At 37.3% G+C, this 23,174-nt stretch overlaps 1 protein-coding gene across 3 annotated transcripts in view; it reads right to left on the minus strand.

Annotated features, from left to right (window-relative positions):
* Window positions 1-23,174, minus strand: part of MYO1D (myosin ID) — a 396,161-nt gene that overhangs the window by 223,949 nt on the left and 149,038 nt on the right. For all 3 annotated transcript variants that reach the window (XM_051992392.1, XM_051992391.1, XM_051992390.1), the window contains exons 11-14: window positions 19,323-19,493; window positions 10,746-10,816; window positions 7,743-7,817; window positions 4,164-4,296 (exon numbers count right to left, since the gene is read on the minus strand). In XM_051992392.1, coding sequence (XP_051848352.1) covers window positions 4,164-4,296; window positions 7,743-7,817; window positions 10,746-10,816; window positions 19,323-19,493 — 450 coding nt within the window. The remainder of the gene's footprint in view (window positions 1-4,163; window positions 4,297-7,742; window positions 7,818-10,745; window positions 10,817-19,322; window positions 19,494-23,174) is intronic.

Raw genomic sequence — 23,174 nt, forward strand, 5'->3', positions numbered from 1 at the left:
ATACGTAAGAACTTTGTCATGGGGTTACAATAGCCACTGTGTACAAAGCCTGTCTCTATTCATGAATCTGGTCTTTTTTTTTTTCCATACTCAAACCTCAGTGAGTGCAGAACCATGGATGGAACCATCAGTTGTTCTTGCTTCCCAGAATTCCATAACCATCAACTGCAACCCTCAGGATTTTATATCTGCTAAGTATCCAACCCCTACATAACTTCTACATTGCCCATGGTTGCATTAATGTTTATTTTGAACTGATCTATTGGGGAACTTCCAAGACTCTATTGTGGGTCATTCTGCTGGTAATTTTGATCTTCACATAGCTTGAAAATAAGGATGATGATACAGATAATAAAGGTAATCCCTATTTTGAAGAATTATGGTTCCATCTGAAATCTGAAGGTATATTGATGCAACTCTGTCTGCTAGTCACATGGAATATTGGCTTTCTTTGTTGTCTGCCATTTTGTAATAGACTTAGTACTGTCCAAATTATGGGCTTTCACCTCTCTAGGAGTGCACAGGTGTGTATGTAGGGTTCAAACAGGGTTTCTCTAGTATAAATCATGTAACTTTATTTTTTTTTTTTCATTTTTAAATTCAATATATGGCTCTGCACAGACTCTAAAATCCATCCCTCAACTAAGAGGTCTTCTGGGCAGGATTTGTAGAGAGGTCAAAGAAGAACAGTCAAATTCTTTATTTATAAGCCCAAAGACCTCTAATGAATCATATCTTTTGGTTTAGAAGTATTCTGAAAAACTGGAAGTCTAGCCAACCAGCAGCTTTCTCATACTTTGTTAAATTCTCACAAGTTCCTATCATGCTTCTTCAGTTCAATGATGATAAGGAATGTACTGGACAAGACACTCAATTGTGACCTAAGTGGAAATACATGCTATGGAACATGCTAATGATTTAAATAATCTTTATTGATTAGTTAAAACTACTTATAAATACCTAGGCAGTTAAGTGGTGCAGTGGATAGTTTTGGGCATGGAGTCAGAAGACCTGGATATGAATTCTGCTTCAGACTTTTACATAATTGTATGATCCTGGTCATTTAGTCTTTTATTTAGCTGTTAAAATGGAGATAAAATAGCACTGACCTCCCAGGGTTCTTGTAAGAATCAAACGAAGTAACACATATAAAGTTCTTTGCAAACCTTAAAATATTACATAGATGCTAGCTAAGGCCAGGCAGAATACAGTTCTATAGTTGGTAACAAATGAATCTTGGCAGGCAAAGAAACTAAGTTGATGTGATGGACTTGGCTCTTCTCAACAATATGGTGATTCAAGGCAATTCCAACAGACTTTGGATGGAAAATGCCAATCACATCCAGAGAGAGAACTATGGAAACTGAATGAGGATTGAAGCATAGTTTTTTTATCTTTTTGTTTATTTTTCTTTCTTGTGATTTTTCCCCCTTTTGTTCTGATTTTTCTTGCACAACATGACAAATATGGAAATATGTTTAAAAGGATTGCACATTTAACCTATATCAGATTGTTTGCTGTCTTGGGGAGGGGGAAGGTAAGGAAGAGAGGGAGAACAATTTAGAACACAAAGTTTTACAAAAATAAATGTTGAGGAGCAGCTAGGTAGGATAGAGCTCCAGCCCTGAAGTCAGGAGGACCTAAGTTCAAATCTGGCCTCAGACACTTAACACTTCCTAGCTGTGTGACCCTGGGCAAGTCACTTAACCCCCATTGCTTCAGCAAAAAAAATGTTGAAAACTATCTTTACTTGTTTTTGGGAAATTAAAATACTATTGAAAAAATAACTTAAACAAAAAAAAGATTCAAAATAATTTAAAAAAGGAACTAAGTTGAGATGTTGATTTTTAATTTTGTTGGAATTTTAAAATTATGGTTACAAAGATCACGTCTTCAATATCATGTTTTGACCTCAAAAATATAAATGAGTTTCCTGTATGGGAGTTGGGCCAGAAAGACACTGAGCCAAGATCTTACTAGAAATGGCAATAAATGATATCCCATGCACTGATCAACCAATGATTAATAGTGACCATCTCCACTAGTCACCAATTTGATTTTTTTTTTGCAACAAAGTATCATAGTTTGAGTTTTCATTACACATCCAACAAATTGGCAAAGATGGTAAAAATATAAATATAGCCTTTGTTGGAGGGTTTATAGAAAAACAGGCACACCAACGCACTGTTGTTGAAGCTGTAAACAGGTTCAATTATTTTGGCAAGTTGGAATTATATTAAGAAAATGTCTAAAATATGCGAGCAAAACAGACTTCCTATTTTTGAAACCAGAAATTAAACAGAAAAGGTAATAATTGGAATCTAAGGAAGATTGGAATCAATATCCATAATCTTTGATCCATAGATCCCACAGTGAGGCATGTACTTCATGAAAGTTAACAATAGGAAGAAAAAGCAATATTCATAGCAAAGTTTTATGTAGTAGCAAAAGACAAGACAAAGTGGATGTCCACCCATTGGGAAATGGCCAAACTGAAGTAATGAAGTATCACTGTGATATAGTAATCAACAATGTACATAAATTCAGAAAAGGATAAAAATTGTATGAATATGAACTGATGCAAAGTCAAATAAGCAGAATCTGAAAAGCCACATATACAATGACTAACTGAATGTGAATGAGAAGAAAAGCAGTAACAAAAACTGGAACTAAATGCTAGAAAATTATATTGACTAAATTTGACCCCAAAGAAGAGATAGGAAAACATATCTTCTTTTCTGCTTTGCAAAGCTGAGAACTATAGATGTGGAACTTTACATATAATATCAGATTTAGACGATAATGTTAATTTTGCTGAATTTCTCGTCCCTTCCCCACCCTTTTTGGTTTGTTACAAAGGATGATTCTCTAAGGGGTGGGGGAGGGAAAGGGATATATTAGTAAATGATGCTGATGTAAAAACTAAAGATATAGGAAAAAAATTTTTTATAAAGGAACCATAAAATATTAGAGCTGCCAAAGACATTTGGAGATTAGTAGGATTCCCTTAGGTGAATGTTCCAATTTCCTCAATTCAGGGATGAGAAAACTAAAGTGAATGTCTCTTTCAAGGTCACAATGTAAGTTAGTGGCAAAGCTAGGATAAAAGCCAAATTGCCTGCCTTTGAGTCAATTTTCTCATTTCATTATCTTTCTCATTGAGAATCTCTTACTATGTACATTGTAGTAGGAGCCCTTAAGAGACCCAAGAGATATGTTTGAGTCATATGTCCGTTTTAACTCTGAAAGAATGACAAACATATTGCAGATGGAAATCAATTAATAATAATATAATAATAATAATAGCAGAGAAGAGATAGGAAGGGCATTTCAGAAGCACACAGGAGCTAAAACAGGCAAGAATTCTAGAATGCTTGATGCTTTATCAAAGCTGTCAGCAACAATGGTTAGAGTAAAGGCTTGATATTTTAGGACATAGGGGAAAAAAAGACAATAGACTTAGGTGATCAGTCAAGCAGGAGAAGCCCCCAAAAGAAACAATGGAAAGAGAAAGCATTTATCAGACTATGTATTGCAACAGCATAAATCAAAGCATGGCAGCACTTTAAAAAGAATAAAAAGATTCAACCTCTTCATGGAAACTCATACAATTTGTCTTGGATGAGTCTATTTCCAAAGATAATACAATGATCCCTTATAATCATGAACTATTTTTCATGGATATCTTTGGACCAGCATTAGGGAATTTCATTGTTAAACTGTTTTAGTGTTTCTTAGATTTAGAGCTCAGAGATCATTTTGTCCAATCCTCTTTTTTTCAGTTGAGGAAAATGAGATTGAAGAGGTTAAGTGACTTCAAGGTCACAAAATGACATTAAGGTCACAGAGGTACTAAGGATCACAGCACATATTTCAAGACTTTCTTTCTGACCATGACAGACATCAACTATCAAAGTAATTTGAAAAACCCAAGTAAATTTAAGAATAGCATTCAGCCTGGGCAGTACTGTACCACGATGCCAAAAATGATAATGGTGAGAACTGTATTATTCATAACATTCAGTTTGAATCAGTGAGCTTTAATTTGAAGAGTAAAACTAAATGTCATTGCCTAAAGAAGCAAACCAGACACACATTACATGAAAGGCACGTCAAGAGGAAATCAAATATTAAAATGGAAATTTAGGTCAGAAAATAATTACCTTTGATGCCAGGTTGTCTACTAAGGCAATCATGGAATTCTTAAACAAGGTAGCAGCTGTTAAAGGTCGTTTGGTAACCTCTGTAATGCTCAATTTGCCTTCAGGCCACATGTTCTTCAGCACAGGATTTGAACTAAGAGCCGTAGGAAAAGAAATTCAAATACATCAATTCCAATGAGTTCTTCCAGAAGGGATAAGCCATCCTGCTGAGCTACATCCTGAGCATCTTTATTTAGACTGCAGGAGGATCTCAAAAGAGCTCATTTTAAAAAGATAAAGTGACAACGAATCCATAAAGACAAGAAATACATGCTTAGCAAGACACCTAATTGAAATCACATTTTCCAAATTCTTTAGAACCCTAAACAGAGTAACTATTAGAAGTAGCATTTAATCATTATCTGCTAGAATATCCAAGTAGTGAACATGAGTCTCATAAAATAATATGAACTCAGCCTTTAAAAAGGAAATCAATATTTATCAGCGTAACTAGGATAAGGGGACACACCGTTGACAAGACAATGATCTCCAAAAAGCAGTTTTCCAAACTGGTGTAATGTTAACATAGATGCCAGAGGAAACTATTAAGTACCTATTGTGTACAATTGCTTCTGTTTGGTGTGGGAGGGAATAGGAAAGATACAGTCCTTCCCTTGAGGGAGTTCACAATATCATAAAGGGGCTTTTGAGTGCTAGAAATCACTTTGAAATTGCCTGATATTTTGCTCTTATATTTATAGAAAATATAGAATAAAAACTTCCTTAGGGTCAATGAGAAAAACTGCCTTTGGGCAAATTTTCTAACTGCAGAAGATCCTAGCTTGACTCCATTTTTTGACATTCATAGTTGTCCATTTGGCCACTAAAGTGATTTTTCTAAAACACAAAGCTAACCTTGTTACCCACTTATTCATCAAACTCCAGAGGTTCCCAATTACCTCCAGGAGCCAATACAAAATTATCTGTTCAGCTCTCAAAGCCCTTCATAACCTAGCCTCTTCTTACTCTTTTTGCTTTCTTGATTGTTGGTTATTGTCTTTTATGCTCAAAGAGGATCAAAATGATATCACTATATTAGAACCAAGTCACAGTGTGTCTGACTGTGGCTGATCAGACCAATATGAGCTTGGGATGCTCTGCCACCGGTTGGACACAAGTAGTACCTTATGAACATGTAGGGGTGGATTCTGTAAATTTGCACATCTCCCTTTTCTTCTGGGCTAATTCAATTCAGCTTCTTCTCTGATAAAAGTACGCCATGCTGGGTGGTCCCGTGCTAGTGTCTCCCCAATACATGTATCCCTAGCACTTAGCATGCTGCCTGGCACACAGCAGGTGTTTAATAAATGTTTATTGAGTGATTTGCATTGGTCTCAATTCTAATTTTTCCCTGGTCCACTTTGAGTATCTTTGATTTTATATGAATCAGATTGCAATATTCACCTGAACTATTTGTGCTTGACCTGTGGTAGAGCCTCTCAAGCTCATACTGGTCTGATCAGTCATAGTTGAACATGCTATATTTTGACTCCAAAACAATAAGTGTCTCTGAAAGCTCAAGGATAACCACCAACCAATTAGATTGTGAAAATGTTGCCAGCAACCTTCCCCTTTTTTATAATAATAAATTGATATTTTCCAAGGGGGAGAAAAAGAAGACAGTCTAGCTATTTTTTTTTTTTTTTAAGGTTTCTATTTACTTGGGCTGGGCCCTTTTGCCAGGGTCAGTTCCTTTGACATTATTTGGATACTCACTGCATATCATATGTATTTATATTGACAACATTGTTTATATGCATGAGACAAGTAACACATGCACATAAATTTGTATAATTTCTTCTACCTTTCAAAAAACCCTGGAATTTCGTTGCTGTTAGGATGAACACAACCTATCCATTGTTTCCTCATTTTTAAAAAAAATTCTCACTTTTGCTTTTTAAATTGTCTATTTGTTTTTGAATTTTTTTGAAACTCTTATCTATGTCCTGCCATAACAGGGCCTTGGGGGCAGGTAGGAATATTCAGCCAAAGTCCCGATGGCCTTGTTCTGTGTCTTGTGATATGATGTGGTATTAAGACAGCATGTTGTCTGTCTATCAATAATTCCATGCTATGGGTATGACATTGCCCCAGAGGATTTTCCGGTCACAGGTGTCTAATAATAATTTATATGCTGCTTTTGCTACATATCTTGTTTTTGGTAATCTGCCTGAGCCTATCTTTGCTCACCTCTGGATAGTTTTCCATGGATCTTTGTTTTTTTTGAGTTTTTTTGAGACTGTGATGTTGCATGATCCCTAGCCTTATCACATCACTGGAAGAACAGAGATATTTAAAAGATGGCCTTTTATTTTGGGAAGAAGCTTAAGACATTGAAAGTGCTATATAATTTCCAAATAGAAAACCAAATGCAATATATTACAAATATATATCACAATCATCCGCTTTCATTAAATACTTCATCATTAATTAAAATCTAATCGATCAAAACAAGAAACTTTGTTGAAAATCACTAATGCCATACAGAAAGTATTTATTTTCACATATATTTATAAAAAATGCATCTAAGGTTTCTTTGTTATCTGAATATCATTAAAAATAATAGATATCATTTATCAAACAACCACTGCGTGCCAGGTACTGTGTTAAATGCGATACAAATATTATCTCATTTCATCCTCACAATCACCCTGGGAGGTAGGCACTGTTATAATTCCCATTTTTCAGATGAGGAAAAAGACAAATAAAGCTTAAGTAGCTTCCCAGGATGTTGTAGTTAGTAAGCATTTGAGGTAGATTTTGAACTTGGGTCCTTCTTCCCCCATGCCCTTACCAAAGTTCCTGCAGCTACGAGACCTCTTTCTTTTGGCTTAGATCTGTGATTTCATTAGGAGAGAAAAACTCCTAGGTAGGAAATTGTCCCTAGCAATCCAGATGAGGAATTTTCCTGCAACTGACTTGATGAGGGTAACATAAGGAACCTGGATCTTCCTCTCTTCAAGGTCAGCTTTCTATCCGCAATAACATTATTTCATAAGTATCACAGGGAATAAAAACCACCAACCCATGGAAACTAGTGAACCGATCACTTGGAAAATAAAGTTCCCACTCAAACATCTTTCCTAACAACATTAGTGTCTCTCCCTTTCATTGTGTCAATAGTTTTGCCAGCCAGAAAGAGAATGATGTGAATGTTAAATAATTAATAAAAACTCCTAGAAAAGTTGATGGGATTGCCAAATATTTATTCAACAATGACCTTCTTCATTATCATTCTGCAAATGTTAAATGTTAAGTGAGGGATCATGTATTGTGTCAGAACTCAATTTTGAGAGAAAAATTATAACAAAAAAATCAACATTCGATTCATTCTTTATTCTAAAGATTACTTGAGTTGTAAGTAAAACCTAATTGTGTTAGATGAAAGACAAAAGGGCCCCAATTAGACCTCCCCCCATACTATTTACTCTGAAATTATTCTCCTCAGATTTAAGTGGTCTTTTCCCTATATCAGTTACCCTCAGAAACAATATATAACATCCTCTAGTAAATATTCACAAAACTGAACATTAAACCTACCTGTTGTACATGAGGCGTTTGAAATCTTGAAATAATGTGTCTTTGTTTTTGTCAATGAAGCCAATGACCGAATAGCTGATGAAGAGAAGAAATGAAAGTTACTGAGCAGACCTAGGGAAAGGTCACCTTCTGATTGGTCTACAAGTGGGCTAAGAACTTAAAGTCATCAATGAAACTTTTATTGTTGCTTATTTACAGGTTAAAGGAATTACCAAATTTGACCTTCATGACTTGACTTCTTTTTGTTCTTAAAGGGGAATGGAAAGGAAAAAGCATTGAAATGCCTACCATGTGCCAAATTCTGTGCTAAAAGCTTTATAAATATTCTATCATTTGATTTTAGTCCAAAGGAGTGAGAGAAGCAGAAGTGACATACTACATGGCTCCAGAAGTCAAGGGAAGAGTTTCTTTTTATTGTTGTTCAGTGAAAAACAAAATTTAAAATTTAATTTCAGAGAGCAAAAGATAGCCTTAAGGGCACTTTGCAGGCACGTGAGATGCTTCACATGAATATTTTAAAATCATAAAAGATTTCTGATAGATGCATCATCAGAGCTAAGCTCTAGAATATTAATATCAGGCAGAATATAAAACAAGAAGCCACATGCTTGCAGTGGCAACAGGAAGGATGCGCCACTAAAAGTCCAAATGGACAAAGGATTCTCTATAGAAAGTTAGCTCCAGATGCTCCCATTTGGGGATGACATTTTCCTGATAGCATCACTAAAGAGTGGAGAGTTTCAAGCAGTGTCAAAAACTGCAGATAGGTCAAAGAGAATGATGAAGAAAAAGAAAAGGCTTTGGACTGAGCAAGAACATAGACATAGATGACATTTCACACATTTAGCATTTATGGAAACCAAACTACACAGGGAGTTAAAGTGATGTCATGTTCAGATGCTCAGACCAAGCTAGGTTGGTTAGGAGAGACCAGATCTGGGAGCCCTAGCCATTAATCTAGACATCCTAAAAAAGGATGAAGGGGAATTTGGAGTTCAGAAACTAGAAATAAATCAAGGGTTCATATGGTTCAGACCAAAGACATAAGGTATGTAGTTAACATGGATTCAAGAGCAAGCAAGAAAATAAAGTTATGAGCGGTTAAGGATGACCCTAATGTCAAAATTGTGTCAACATTTTTGTCACCAAGAAAGAGAATGATGTGATGTTGGTGGAATTTGGTGATCTGTTTTTATACTTTTTCATATTCTTTCTCTCCTGAAGAAATGAATATGATGTGAAAAGAAAAAGGGATCAATAAGCATACTTCTTTCCCCACTACTTCTGTACCTGGATTCAAATCCTGGTCTGTCTGTCTGTCTCTCTCCCCTGAGACAATTGGGGATAAGTGACTTGTCTAGTTACAAAGCTAAGAAGTATTAAGTGTCTGAAGCCAGGATCAGGACTCTATCCTCTGCGCCATCTATCTGCCCCCGGTTCTATTTCTTACCTTGGGGACTTGGTCTCTCTGGGATTCCCTTTTTCCAGCTCTAAACAAAAGGGTGAACCTAGGTCAAAGGTGTAAAACTCATGGCCACCTGCAAGCAGGAGCTCTTTACCAGATTAAAATATAACTGGGAAATTTTAACAAAATAAATTAAAAATACAATGCAACATAGGTAATGTTTATTTATGTTTTTCTAAATCAATATGTGGTCTTCAGGGATCTGTTTCTACTTAAGTTTGATATTACTGGCTTTCATGATCTCAGAGGTCCCAACAGATCTAAATCTATGAATACATAGGCTTATAAATGACAAAAATATGGAGGGGAACTGATATGGAGACTTGAAAAAAGGCAAAGATGGCCATTCAAGTAGGCAGTAGACTGAAGTGAAGATTTTGAAAAAATGAGGGAGATTCAAATGTGCTTTGAGGCTGGGTGAAAAAAAAAAAACCCAACAAATGGAAAAGGATAGATTGAAAGATAAGTGTAGGAGGGAGGTCCTTTGGAAGTTATAAAAAAGTTAAATTCATTCAAAAACATTTGGTTTGCGTGTGTATGTAGAAATATGAAGAAATAAAGACAATTCCTGTCCTTAAAGGCCTTAAAATCTAGTTGAGGAAATATTTGGAAATAAGAAATGAAATAATCAATCAATCAAAAATATTAAGCACTCTCCATATTCCAGGGGCTTTGTTTGCACCAGGGCCAAGGGAAAGGTAGAAATGGCATCTACATTCAAGGAGCTCATGTTCAAATGGGGAAGACAATGAACAAAAGGCTTTGTACATGCAAAATATATTCAAAGGAAAATGAAGGTAATCTTAAAAAGCACTAGCAGTGTGTGCACACACACAGACATAAGTGTTGTGTTTGCACACATGTGGATGCATGTGTGTGTGGGTATGGGTGCATAGGAAAGGTGAAGCAAGTGGGATTTAAGTTGAGACTCGAAGAATACCAGAAAAATGAAGAGAAAGAGGCGAGTAAAGCATTCTACTCATGGGAATAGCTTGTGAAAGATGGGGAAGATGGAGTGTCTCGTGTGAACTATTATGTCATACCATGGAATGTGTGGAGGGGAGCCCTAAGATGATTGGAGAAGTAGGAAGGGGGCAGGTTATGAGGAACTTTAAATGTCAAACAGAAGATTGAACATTTGATCCTGGAGGCAATAGGAAGCCACTGAATTCTATGGCGTAGCTGGGGGTAACATACTCCAACTTGCTTTTTGGTAGTTGAGTGGAGGAAGGGTTACATTAGGGAGAGATTTGCAGCAGGGGCACCATCCAAAAGCCCATTGCCTCCAATCCTATGGCTTGATTTTCTGCAGATAACTCCCCAGATCTGTATCTCCAGACTGTATCTGCATATATAATGTTAACAACTAATTCAGACTAGAATAATAAAAAAAATGCAATTAAATCTAAAATGCAATTAAATTTTAAAAGAATGAGAAACTATAATGAATAAGTGAATAATTTAGAGCAGATTTCCTCTAGCTATATTTTCTATATCAAGTCATTAAAAAGATTGTTACAGAAATAAAATATACTCACACTACATCTCCAGCATAATGTCTAATTCGAAAATCTCGATCAAACTCTAGGGTTTTGTCTGTGGCACAGAGCTTTAAAAAAAAAAAAAAAAAGGTGGATATGGTTAAAAAAGAACACATTTCCATTTCTTTAAAAACCCAGGCTACCCTGACATTGAAATGATAAACATATCCCTCGTTCCTTATTTGTCTTACTTTTCTAGTCTATCAGTGCTAGGTTCCTCGTCTCCCCACGACCACTTTTATGTTCCTCTTGCATCCTAGAATCCCTCCCTCCTTGATCTATCACCTTACCTACCTTGCCAATAAGTCCTATTTCAGTGAGATACTTATTACCTACATATTGGTTCTCAGACTGCTGAAAACTAGAGAAGGGAATAAAATCTGTATTACTGAATTAATTATATCTGGATACTCAATGTCACTTAGTAATTCTTTTACTAATTTTTTAGCATTTCCCCATTACAGTCCTTGCAAATACATTTCTTAAACATTCTCTATTTTTCTTCTACCTCTAACTGCCTGTATCCTTCCAGAGATGATCTTACCTCCTACTTTACTGAGATCAATACCATTAACACTCTCAACTTCCCTTCATATCATAAAACCTCTCTGAGTCTTCAATAATACTTTCCTCCTTGCCAATATCTTCAAAGCATAGGTTTTCCTCCCTCTTCCTTGCTCCTTGATCTCCTTTCTTTCAATTCTTTCATCACCTATCCATGTAGGTCCACACACAAACACAATACATATACATAAGTACAAAAATACACACACATTCACTGAAAGATTTTTTTTTTCAAAATCAGACTCTAATATTGCTACATCTGGTAGCCCAAGGAGACAACTAGCTATGAGCCTCATGTCCATCCTCTATTTCCTACCATCTTCCCGGGGGCGGGGGGGAAGGGGCTTTGAGATTCGGTGGTCTCTCCTGAAATCTACAAATGTCTCCTACTGAAGGTGGGCAGAATAATCTCAGCCCAAGACAGAATCAGTCTCTATCAAGGGAGGAGTAGCAGCAATAGGGAAATAGCTGTCCTCTCTTCTTGTGGCCAAAGCTTTTTCTATGAAAAGGAGAAGGCTGGTGTATTCCAAGCCTCCATCCAAACAGTAGCAGAACAATTGCCCACTTGGAATTGTGTGAACTGAGACAACCATCTTCTTACTTTTCTATTCGTCCCCAGACCTCCATGTTCAGGCATTCCAATGATGATCTATCATTTTTTAAAAAAAATCATGAAGTACATCTTCTGACTAACTTGTATCCCTCGATGACTAAGAAATGCTTCCACCTGGAATCCTTCACTTTCAAGTTCATTATTTCTTCTATACCATGTACATCTCTGTATACACTAGACCTTTAAGCCATAAAATTTCTTGATGACATTCTTTATTCTTGCTTTTTAGAATTCTTTCTTGGTAATATGCTGAAGCTTGCTCATTCTCACCATGTATTTAAATGTGTTTTATGGATCATTAGACATTCCAAAACTTTGGACAACTCATTATTGAATGGCTTCATTTACTTGGTACTGGGACCAATGAAAAATCCATTTATCAATTCATCTAACAAGGCAAAACTGAACAAAGCTAGCAGAGATTTTTGTTCATACAACACCCATAATTCCTAAAAGTCTTTTGTTCAGAGGACTGAGAATTGGAAGAGACTCAGGCATCTCGCCAGACCATTTAAAGCATCCCAACCAATTTGAATGGATAAAGTTTTATTAAACAATCTGGAGTTTGGTTCTGTTCTTGGTTTGGGACAATAAATAACAGTTACATATTGTCAAATATTTAAAACTCCTAGCTATTCATTTCATAAATTACTGGTTCAACTGTGGTCATCTCCATGACAGCTCCATTGAACCAGAAACAAATGTTTGGAAGACAATATCTTAAAAAAAATTGTTCTTGACTCCAGCTAATTAGTAACTTAAAATATGTTATTGCTTGGCACAAACCAAAAAAGTTGTAGAATAATTCAACAGGAAGCTCATTCAAACATTATTTTAATACCAAATTATCTTTTTTGGGGCCCCAATCCCAGAAAACAGAACTTTGGAAACTCCTTTTTGCCTTCTTACTCTTCCATTCACCCTAGACCTCCATGTTTAGCCATTCTTATAATGTTCTATCACCCTATAATTATTTTTTAAACCATGAAATTATAAATCATCAACAAACAAATATTCTAACACACAAAGCTGAACAAGAAATTTCTATATGAAATATAAACCATCATCATTTCTGATTTGTTAAAGTAATTTAATAAGGTAGTAACAAAAATGCCATGTTTGTATATCCCAGATCTTTTAGCTATTTGACCTGATGCCATTTCCATATACTCATAATTCCCAAACTCCTCAATCTTCTTTTTCTAATTTTCTCTGTCTCTAGTATGCTAGAAAAGGGAAGAACTGATGGTTTTTGTTAATCATAAAATTTTGTTGACCATCTACATTTCCCCCTCTGCTGATTATTTCTGATTAACCTGTCTATATCTTGTCCCTACATAGTTGTTTGCATATTGTCTCTCCCATTAGACTGAATGAAAACCAGGATTGTTCTTTGCCTTTCTTTGTATTTCCAATGCTTAACATAGTGACTAGAACATAGTAGATACTCAATAAATACTTATTGACTGATTGGGCTTTTCACTGCTCTCTGGCAAGCTTTTTATTAATTTCATTATTCCCTATCTCATCACCCAAAGTTAACTGCCTGCTCTAAATTTTATGCTGAAGGTTTAAACCCTAACTTTTATTCCTAGGTAACTCTGATGTAGGGAACCCTGAAACTGTGTCTCTGACCTGGGGGGGAATGCTTGAGAAACTCCTTGAACCCTTGGAGAAGCTCTCCCCTGAGAGACCAGTCCCAGGGAATCTAGATAAGTGATTTCATTCTGTTATCTTGGTGGGACTAGTAGAGTCCAGGACCACTTCTACTTAGCTGGAGATCTAGATTTCTATCAATCTCTAAGAAACTGAAAATTGGCTCCAGTAAGCTCCCATTCTACTGGAAATCTAGGTCTGGGGACAGTAACCTCATTCAATTGAAATTTGTATTCAATTCACGAAGATTAGCCCCTAGCTAAAGTTTCAAATTATAAAAAGAGGCAACTTGGGGCATTTCCTTGCAGAAGGCCTAAAGTGGCTTGCTCAGTTGCTAGGACCCTCTGCCCCCTGAGAAGGCATTCTCTTTTCAGCATTAGTCCTTCTTTATCTATCTCACCTATTTCCCTAACAGGACCTCTTTACCTCTCTGCTGGGATTTCTCTGCTAGGAACTTTACCTTGCCTCTGAGGAGATCAGTCTTCTTAGCAAAGGTTGGCTTCTCAGTTCCAACTTTAAACCTCTTTTGCCAGTCTAACTTTTCAAATTTGTGAATTAATTTAAGAAGGACCTGTCCTGACCAGAAGGGGTTCTCACAACTCTCTGCCCTGCCCCGAACCTCATCAACTTCAACTCCTGTTTTATTTTTACTAAGATTGAGATCATTTGCTTCCTAAAATTTCTTTTCTCTTCATCTCAAAAAAATGATCTATTTTTACCCATCTTCTTTTGTCTTTCTCAGAGAAAGAGTGACTCTCCTAATCAAGGGCCACATGAACCCTCTTGTCTCATACTCTCCCATTTCTTTAGGAATCTAGTACCATCAATCAACTTACCTTCAATCTATCTCTTTAACTAACTATTTCTCCTTTTTTCTTAAATTATCCTAAAAGCTCAAACTTTAAAACTTTTCTTAATTTCACAGTGTCCCATCTCTTGTCTCTTTTTCATTTGCAAATGATAACCCAATCTACTCCCTCCATTACCAGACTTCTAGGCAGGTATATTTATATTTATATTGTACAATGTGTGTCACATAGGAAGAGTTTAATAAATTGTTGCTTGATTGCCATGGCCCTGACCATATGATACTCTCTCTACTCTGTCCCTCTTCAGCAACTGCAATGACTCCTTATTAACAATAATAATAACAACAGCAGCTCACATTTATATAGTGCTTTAAGATTTGCAAAATGTTTTATAGATGTTTTTTATTTGACCACAACAACCTTGAAAATTAGTTATTATTTTGATCCTCATTTCACAAATTAGGAAACTGAGGCAAGCAAAGGCTAAGTGATTTGCCCAAGATCATAAAGCCAGTATATGAGATTGGACTTGATCTCAGGTCTTTTTGACCGTTGGCTCCACCATACTAGTTAGCTGCCTCCCTATTATTTCTAGGATCAATTACTAAGTTCTCTTTTTGGCACTTAAACTTGTTAACGATTTGGGTCCTTTTGCTCTTTCCAGTCTTCTTACACATAATTGCCTTCTTTGCATTCTGTATTTCCCATATGCTGGATTTCTCATCTCTATATCCTGTATCCTCTATATCCTCTAAAAATCCTTGAATTTCTTCAAGACTCAATTTAAACACTGCTTTCTCCACGTCCCTCCCTACCTGCCTTCCCCACTAAGCTTCCCTTTGTATATAACCTATATGGAGCCATTTGGCTATACATTGTTTCCCCTATTGGAATATAAAGAGGATAAGGACTACTTTTATTTTTTCTTTATATCCCCTAGCACTTAGCATAGTGCCTAGCATACAGTATGTGCTTAATATATGCTTCTTTATTGATTGAAGAAAGGGCAATCTATACTCCTTCCTACTTTATCTCTCTCACCCCTCATCTGGAATTGCTCTTGCAAAAAGTCACTAATGATCACTGATTTTCAAATCCAATTTTTCTAAGCCCTTGTCCTTCTTGACCTCTCTGTAGAATTTCCAATCCAATCCAATGCAATTCAACAAGCATTTATTAAGCATCTACTATGGGTAAATCACTTAACCTCTCAGTGCCCCAGGCAGCTCTCTGAGCTGGCTGAAGAATAGCAGCTGATCTGATTAGAAGAGTTTTCTCATTCCGAGTTTCTTATACCAATGAAATCATAGATCTGAAATAACAACCCAAAAAGTGCAGGGCACTGTTCAAGGTGCTTGGGATACAAAGACATAACCAAAAAACCATCACCCAATCTGCTGAGGAGTGGGGCAAGACATGTTAACTATCTGTACATGATAAATGAAGAGGGAAAGAACTAACCAACAACTAATAGGGCCACAGTTGACTCTTGTGGGCTGCTCTCTTCTTGCAGATATTCTCCTTTCCCTTGTTTTTCATGATAGTGTCCTTTCTTGGTTATCTGGTCTCCTGAGGACCCTTATTCCTCCTACCTGCTCAATACAAGCATTCCCCATGATTCTGACTTTGGCCCCTTTCTCTTTGTTCTCTTATTCTCTCCTTTAATATTACCCATCCCCACCACTTTACCTATCTAATTTCTGAGGAGGATCATGAAACCTTTATCTCCTATCCTGAACTCTCCTGAATTCTTATTGAGGTTCAAAAGGAGACTCCAAAGAGGTTGGGGTGCAGACCAGTGTCACAAAAGAATTTGTAGGCTCGAACCCATTTCTGAGGTAAGGGGCAAAGTTTATGATAATTGTAATGCCAAACGAAGTGGGCTAAGTTCCAAAAGAAGTTAGCAAAGCATCAGAAGTAAGGAGATAAATTTATAGGAAAAAGTTAGACCAGGAGCTTTGTGTTACTTATTTGCTAGATTTATGGCTTATAGGTAGGTTTGAGGGGTGGTCTATTCACTATAGTCTCAGGAACTTTGTTATCACCGACCACCAGATTATCTATCTGGGATTCAGCAATGTTTGTAGTACTGTTCTAAGGCCAGGAGACTTTAGGATTATTGACAGATTATTAGAATAACAGCACTCCTAAAGTCAGGGGCTCAGGATTATTGTGACATTTTCCCTAGAAGCTGTCCCTCATCATTCTGAACTCAACATATCCAACAGGGTTAAATGTTATTTCTACCTGGATGTATGACTAAAAAAGTCTTTTTTCCCAGGAAAATTGCTTCTCTTCCTAATTTTTTTTTTTGGGGGGGAGGGGACTAGTGATAATAGCTAGTATTCATATAGCACTTTAGGATTTATAAAGCTCTATCAATATGATAACAGTTTGAAGAGGAGTCCTTGAAACTCTAAAAATCTTTGAAGGAGAAAATCTCCTTCAACCCTGCCTCAGTGAGAGACCACCCCACAAAATCAGATAAAGTGGTTTACCTAGGTGGGCTGGTTTGAGTCTTGAGCTAAAGAATTCCAACCCTATTCAAATGTAGATCTTCTATTCAAATTCAGCTCAAGAGCAAACCCAGCAATGAGCCAACTTGGGACTCTATCCACGAGTTCCTTCAGCTAAAGCTACCCTTATAAAAGAGCCAAACTAACACCTTCTCTTTGCAGAGATTCCAAACATGCCAGCTATGACATGCTTGCAATTCCAAGGAGCCTATGTCCACTGGAATATTCTTTTCCAGTGCCACTCTCTCTTTACCCTCACCAGACTTTATCTGTCAGAATTTCTAACCTTAGTTCCAATTCCCATAATAACCCTCTTTTATCAATCTAGGTTTTCGGGTCTGTAAATTCCTTTACAGAGAATCTCTGCGCCGCCAGAAGGGAGTCCCCCAAACTCCCTACCCTTGTGCAGAATCCCAAGGGGGTGCAGAGGAACCAAATCTCTCCATTTGCTTCCCTGAACCCCGAACCTGACATTAGACTTTATCATTTAACTCCCTGACCACCAGAAACCCTAATCTCATTTTGGTTCCCTAAATCTAGACCTTATCAAGTTGATCCTGATAATAATTCTGGGAGGTAGGTGCTATTATTAGCATTTTCCAGATGAGGAAACTGAGGCAAATAGAAGTTAAATGATTTCTTCAGGATCACACAACTTATGAGGCCAATTTGAATTCAGGTCTTTCTAACTCCAGGTCCAGTCTGCTATCTATTCAGCTAGCTAGATGCTCCTAGCTAATGGCATCCAAATCTTTCCAGTCATTTATCCTTGTAACCTCAGTCATTTTTAATCTCATTCTCTCTCTTCCTCCCCATATTCATTTAGTTACCATATTCTATCAACTCCATCTTTCAGATATCACTCACATCTATTTTCTCTTTGCCATTTTTATAGCCATTATTCAGGCCATTAATTTCTGTCACCAGGATTACCACTCTAGTCTCCCAAGTGATTTCCTAACTTCAAGTCTCCCCACTCACTTATGCATTATATATGATTATTAGATTTAGGAAGGAGGAAGAAAAGTTCAGTTTGGGGATTTTCTTAGTGTAGATAACTCAAAGGAAGAAAACTGCTTTCTACCAATGCAGATCTACAGTTTATAGTCTTAGAAGTGTTGTCTGGAGCAATGGTGCTCCATTGCTCCAGACAATGGTGTCAAACTCAGAGTCAGGGTCAATAAAATATACATAAAAGTACATATTGACTTAGAAAACCACATGTTAGCATTAACTATGTTTTATTGGATGTTTATTTATTTTGTTAAATATTACCCAATTATAATCTGATTTAGGCAAATTTTTTCCAGGGTCAACCATTAAGTACCTGACTTGAACCCTGGTTTTCCTGATTCTGAGGTTGTTACTCTGGAAGAGATTCAGGGACCTCAAGGGAGTGAAAAGAATCAAGGATGATTCTGAGGTATTTTGCATTATAGAATAGCAGAGTCAGTAACAAAAATAAGGAAGGCAAGAAAAGGAATGCTTTTTAGAGGAAAGAGAAGCACACAATGCTGCTCCAATTCAGTATTACTCTCTGTGTTACTTATCACACACAGCCCAAGACAGAAGAGAGCTTTTCTTGAACGCTTCCAACATTCCTCAGCATCACATGAAAAACACAAGAGGGAGCAGTGTGGTGGCAAAGTGGCTAGAGTACCAGCCCTGAAGGTAGGAGGATGCAAATCTGGCCTCAGATATTTGGCAAATAATTACTAGTTGTTTGCGCCTGGACAAATCACTTAACCTGGACTGGGCTGCCAAAAAAAAAAAAAAATAGAAAAAAAAAAAAGAAATATAACAGAATGGGGCTTGAGCTGGATTACACAATGCCACAAATTATAGAAGAGCAATCTGCCCACATAACAAAGTGTAAATGTGCAGAAAATGTACATAGAAGATGCTTCTCTTTTCTGTACTCAGGGAAGAAAAAGTCTTTTTCTCTTTGTAGGCAGCAGCTCTGTTTTCCAGAAAGAAAGGATTAACAGCTTTGAAAATCCAACCCATTTTGTAGCAGTTGGGACCAAACCTCACATCCCAGTAATACATCAAGGACAGATGCTATTTTCACCATCACTGCTATGGGATACAGGAGTGAAAAAAAAAAAAAAAAAACCCTTGTCACATGAGCAAGAAGTCGGCACCTATTGGTTATAAATTACATCATAATTTCTAAAGAACCCAGTTCACATTCCCGGATTCTGAGACACCGAGTAGGCAAGAGCTCCCTCTCCTGGCTTTTCTGATTATTAGTCCAGTAACAAATAAACTCAGAAAGAATTTCTGTATAGGATCAAGTCATACAGTAAATGTTTATAGACACCTTCCTTGTGAAGTATATCAAGCCATTTAACAGTCAGTTGCCAAGGCAAGCGTTGTAGATGAAAAGAAAGGAGAATCTCATGAAACATGTTACCTTGCGGCTGGAGAAATGTGCATGCTTGTTCAGTTTTGTGTTTAGGGCTTCCAGGAATATTTCATCGGTCACTTTGCCCACATTTACACAGGCATCGTCTAGTACGGCAATGATCCCTTTGTGCTGCTGTTCCACCAGATCAACGATGATTTGATTGTTAAAATAATCAATCTGTAGAATACAAAAGAGTAGAGAAGTTTATGGATCCTCCCTGGCTTGGAAGAATGAAAGAGGGAGAGAAAAGGGAAAGCTGAGGAGCCAAGAAACCACACACAAGCAAACAAATGGTGACGCAAAAGGAAAAGCCATTGGAGAGGTGGTCAAAGCGCCTGGGAATTCATTTACAAGAATTTGTGTTTATTTGAATAGGACAACAACAGAATCATCACCTCATTACCGAAGTCTGGTGTCCAAATGAACAGGCTAAAAAATATACTGCTAGAAATTATGCAGGTGTTATGGTACAGTAAAAAATGAGAGAAGAGCAAAGGGAACAAGCATTTATTAAGCACCTACTATGTGCCAGACATTGCTAAGTGCTTTATAGCTAGTCTCATTTGATCCTGGGAGGGAGGGGCTATTATTTTCCACATTTTACAGCTGAGGACATTGAGGCAGGTGACGTGTCACATAGCTCTCTACTGTCAGCTGCCTACTGCTGGATTTGGAGAGAGACAACTTGGATGCGCATCCTGATGACCCAAGTGACCCCAGGAAAGTCCTTGAATTTCTCCAGGATTAGGGACTTTTATATACAGTGAGATGTTTATTAAGATTCCTCCTAGTTCCAAATCTAGGATCCCACGTGTTTATCTGTGTGTGTGTTTGTATGTAAATGCAGAACTAGACTTCTCCAAATAAGTTGAGACCCAAAAAGATGGATCCATATGGTGACCTTCTCTGAAACCATGACTTGTTTCTTACCTATTCAGATGGGGCTCATTAAGACAGTTTGAAGTGAGAGAACTTTAAAATTGTTAGATCTATAACCTTCTCTCTGACGATTTAAAAGATTTTGTACAGTGAGAAGAGCCCTGGCTAGATGTCATAAGACTTGGCTTCTAGTCCACTGTCCTTGGAATAAATCACTCGGACCCTTCTTTCACACAAATGAAGATGGAAATGATGGTTAAGCATCTGGGAACTGCCACAGTACGCAAGGTCAGGAAAACCTGACCTCAGGACGCTGATTAGGTGTGTGATCCCAGGTATGTCACTTATCTGCCATCTGTCTCAATTTCCTCAACAATAAAATGGGGATAATAGTAGCATCTACTTTCCAGGACTGTTGTGATAGTTGTCCATGGTTATAAAACAACAACAACAATAATAATAGCTAACACTTATATAGTACATATGTCAGACACGATGTTTTATGGATATTATCATTTGGTCTTCACAACAAGTTTGGGAGGTGGGAAATATTATTTTCCCTATAATAACAGATAGAGAAATTGAGGGAAACAGGAGTTAAGCAATTTTTCCAAGGTCACATAGCTAGTGTAATCTGGAATTAGATTGCACCTAGAGACATGATAAAATATATAAAATATACATTTTTTTAAGCATGTAAAATATTTGTAAAGTGCTTTGTGATAAGAATAGCTGGCACTTTTAAAGCTATAAAAATCATTTAAAGGACTATATAAATGTCAGGTCTTCCTCCTCATCTTTTTCCTCTTTTTCCTGTTCTTCTTCTTCATCCTATTCTTCATCATCATGTTTTTCCTGTTCTTTTTCATTCAGTTCTTCACCATTATCACCTTCTTCCTGTTCTTCATTCAGTCCTTCATTATTATCATCTTTTTCATGTTCTTCTTCTTCCTGTCATATCATCATCATCATCATCATCATCATCACCTTTTTCTTTTTCTTCAGAGGATTGGGAGGAGGAATAATAGTAGTAATTAGTACTTGCTTTTTGTCATGAGATTTTTGTGAATCCAGCGAAATAATTGCTATCATGGAATTTTTGAAAACTGTAAAGCATTATACAAATATCAGATTTTTATTATTATTTTCTTTACTTAGCCCCTAACTTGACATTTGCTACCTCTATCTTAATAAAAGCCTGGGTACTCATAAGCATGCTGGTAAGGTGCATGCTTTGGGTTTTGTAAATTTAATATGAAGTCTAAAACCAAAAAATGGATTTCAGTTTACAAAAGAAAGTCCTATTTGTCCCACCTAAGTGATAATGGATCATTTTCATGGATAGATACATAATCAGGCTAAGTTTTAATCAAGTGCCCCCTAAATTATGTCTCCTGCAAAAATCTGCATCTTAAATTTTTCTCTTAACTAACTAGAAAGTAACTCCAGTGAGTCAGACTAGATTATGCAGGGAGGCCCATGGAGTGAAGAAGTGAAAAAAGAAACTTATTTAAATGGTGGCTTTGGCCCAAGTGACAAAGAACTAGGTAATTCTTTTAGGGGGATGGGGAGAGTGTGGGGCAGGGCAGGGAGACAGCCTGGGGTTTCTGGGCCAACTCCTGTCTTCCAGTCACTGGCTGTGCACTTAGGACAGCTCATTTCACCTCTCTCAGGTGGTGAACTTTTTTACCTGTAAATTGAGAAAGTTGGAGAAGATGACTTCCAATGATAAATCTATGATCATCAAGGACTTTGTAGTTGACTTAGCACTTTACATATGCAGCAAGGCAGGGGGAAGCTGAACTCCTGAGCAGCTGAGCCCTCTCTAACCTACTTGAGAAATCACAGATGAAAGAGGGAAGGACAGAGACAATGAGGTGTGAGTTTATTGGTGCCATTCTGGAGTAGGTGCATAATGGCTTGTGAAACCTCCAGTGGCTCCCACTCCCCCTGAGTAGCCTCTTCATACATGACAAAGTGTGCTCTCCTCTTGACTTTGATGGCTACTATAAACAGGAGCTCTTGGGTCTGTTGGACGGAATTAAAGGGCTGTTCACCAAAGGCAGGCAGGAGGATGGATCAGCCATGATCCTGATGGCATTTAAAAAGCAAAGACAAACTGAGAAAGGAGAGGGAAGTCAAGAAAGGAAGAGCCCAGCTCTTAAGGGGATAATAATTTGTCTTTTGCCTTGTGCTGTTTCAGAGTGCAATGGGGTTGAAGAAGGGGGGATTTCTCTCCCTACTACTCTCTCCTCTCATTGTAAATGGTACCTTGTAGCATAGCAGATGGCTCAGTAGAAGAGATCTTATTCAGGAGAGAAAAGGCTGAAAGTGTTGGTGAGATTTAGAAAAAAGAATGTCCAGGAATTCAATGGAGGGACCAGCAGAGATGTTGTATCCAGGGTTCCCCCCAAGTGAAGACGGCAGAAGGATTCAAATCAGAGTCACACCATGTCAAAGCTATGGGCTGCTTGGCCAAATGGGTTTCCTGTCCCAAATGTGTCCCGGGCTCATGGGAGGGATCTTGCGACTTTGGTTCATTCTACACCATTTCAGTGAATATCTTTGCCTTGAGTTAATTGTGTCCTGTGGCTCACTACTGAAGGTAAATACACTAATGGCGGCTTGTGAACTATAGTTTCAGAATTGTAGACCTACAAAGTACCTTGAATCTGGGATAAGTAGCTGATACCTTGAGAATCCAATCTGAGCGTGGGAGTTGTGATGATAGTTCCCAAAGGATACTCTATTATATGTGATCCTTAAAACAGTATTCTGAGACAGATATCACTCCTGTTACTAACGTTATGGATGAAGAAACTGAAAGAGAAGTTATTTGACTTGCCTTTGGGCACATAGCTAATAAGTATCAGGATGGTTTGAAATTCAAGGTAACAATGCTAAGTCCAGAGCTCTTCCCACTATGTTACACTGTCTTTTTGTACAATGAAAGACAAAAGCGGTACTCTGAATGGTTCA

The sequence above is a fragment of the Antechinus flavipes genome, chromosome 4, assembly GCF_016432865.1.
Source record: "Antechinus flavipes isolate AdamAnt ecotype Samford, QLD, Australia chromosome 4, AdamAnt_v2, whole genome shotgun sequence".
NCBI lineage: Eukaryota > Metazoa > Chordata > Mammalia > Dasyuromorphia > Dasyuridae > Antechinus > Antechinus flavipes.